The sequence below is a fragment of the Cystoisospora suis genome, assembly GCF_002600585.1.
Source record: "Cystoisospora suis strain Wien I chromosome Unknown contig_5493, whole genome shotgun sequence".
Lineage (NCBI taxonomy): Eukaryota > Apicomplexa > Conoidasida > Eucoccidiorida > Sarcocystidae > Cystoisospora > Cystoisospora suis.
The window spans coordinates 21867-22178 of record NW_027158283.1 but is presented as its reverse complement, the minus strand read 5'-3'; the positions used below and the strand labels follow the sequence as shown (position 1 = coordinate 22178).

Below are 312 nucleotides of genomic sequence, written 5' to 3'. Positions count from 1 at the left end.
AAAGAAGAAGAGACATGTATGAGTATCGATCGATTGGCGGGACACCTCGACTGGTAGTATCGATTTGTCTTCCCCCCTGCTTCCTCTTTTTCATTCTCTTTTCTCTTTCTTTCGCTTCTTTCTCCGTCGACAACGGAGGTGTCGGCTATATAGTTGACGGGGTGTCTAATGAAGTGCCATTCTGTTGTCTTGTCTCTCTTGAGTTGATTGACCTGAGACACTCAATAAGGTAAAGCCCGTCTCCTCTCTTTTCGGAGCTTCGCAGAAGGCTCTTCTTGAACTAAGTGAAAAGCGAGGAAAAATGGCGATAAG

The 312-nt window shown here is 45.5% G+C and overlaps 1 protein-coding gene across 1 annotated transcript; it reads right to left on the bottom strand.

Annotated features, from left to right (window-relative positions):
* Positions 1–307, bottom strand: CSUI_009277 (uncharacterized protein; the record flags this gene model as incomplete). The annotated part of the gene is made up of 1 exon (XM_068069393.1): positions 1–307. A coding segment is annotated over one exon (141 nt), but the record flags the coding sequence as incomplete, so codon positions are not given.
* Positions 308–312: the final 5 nt, after the last annotated feature.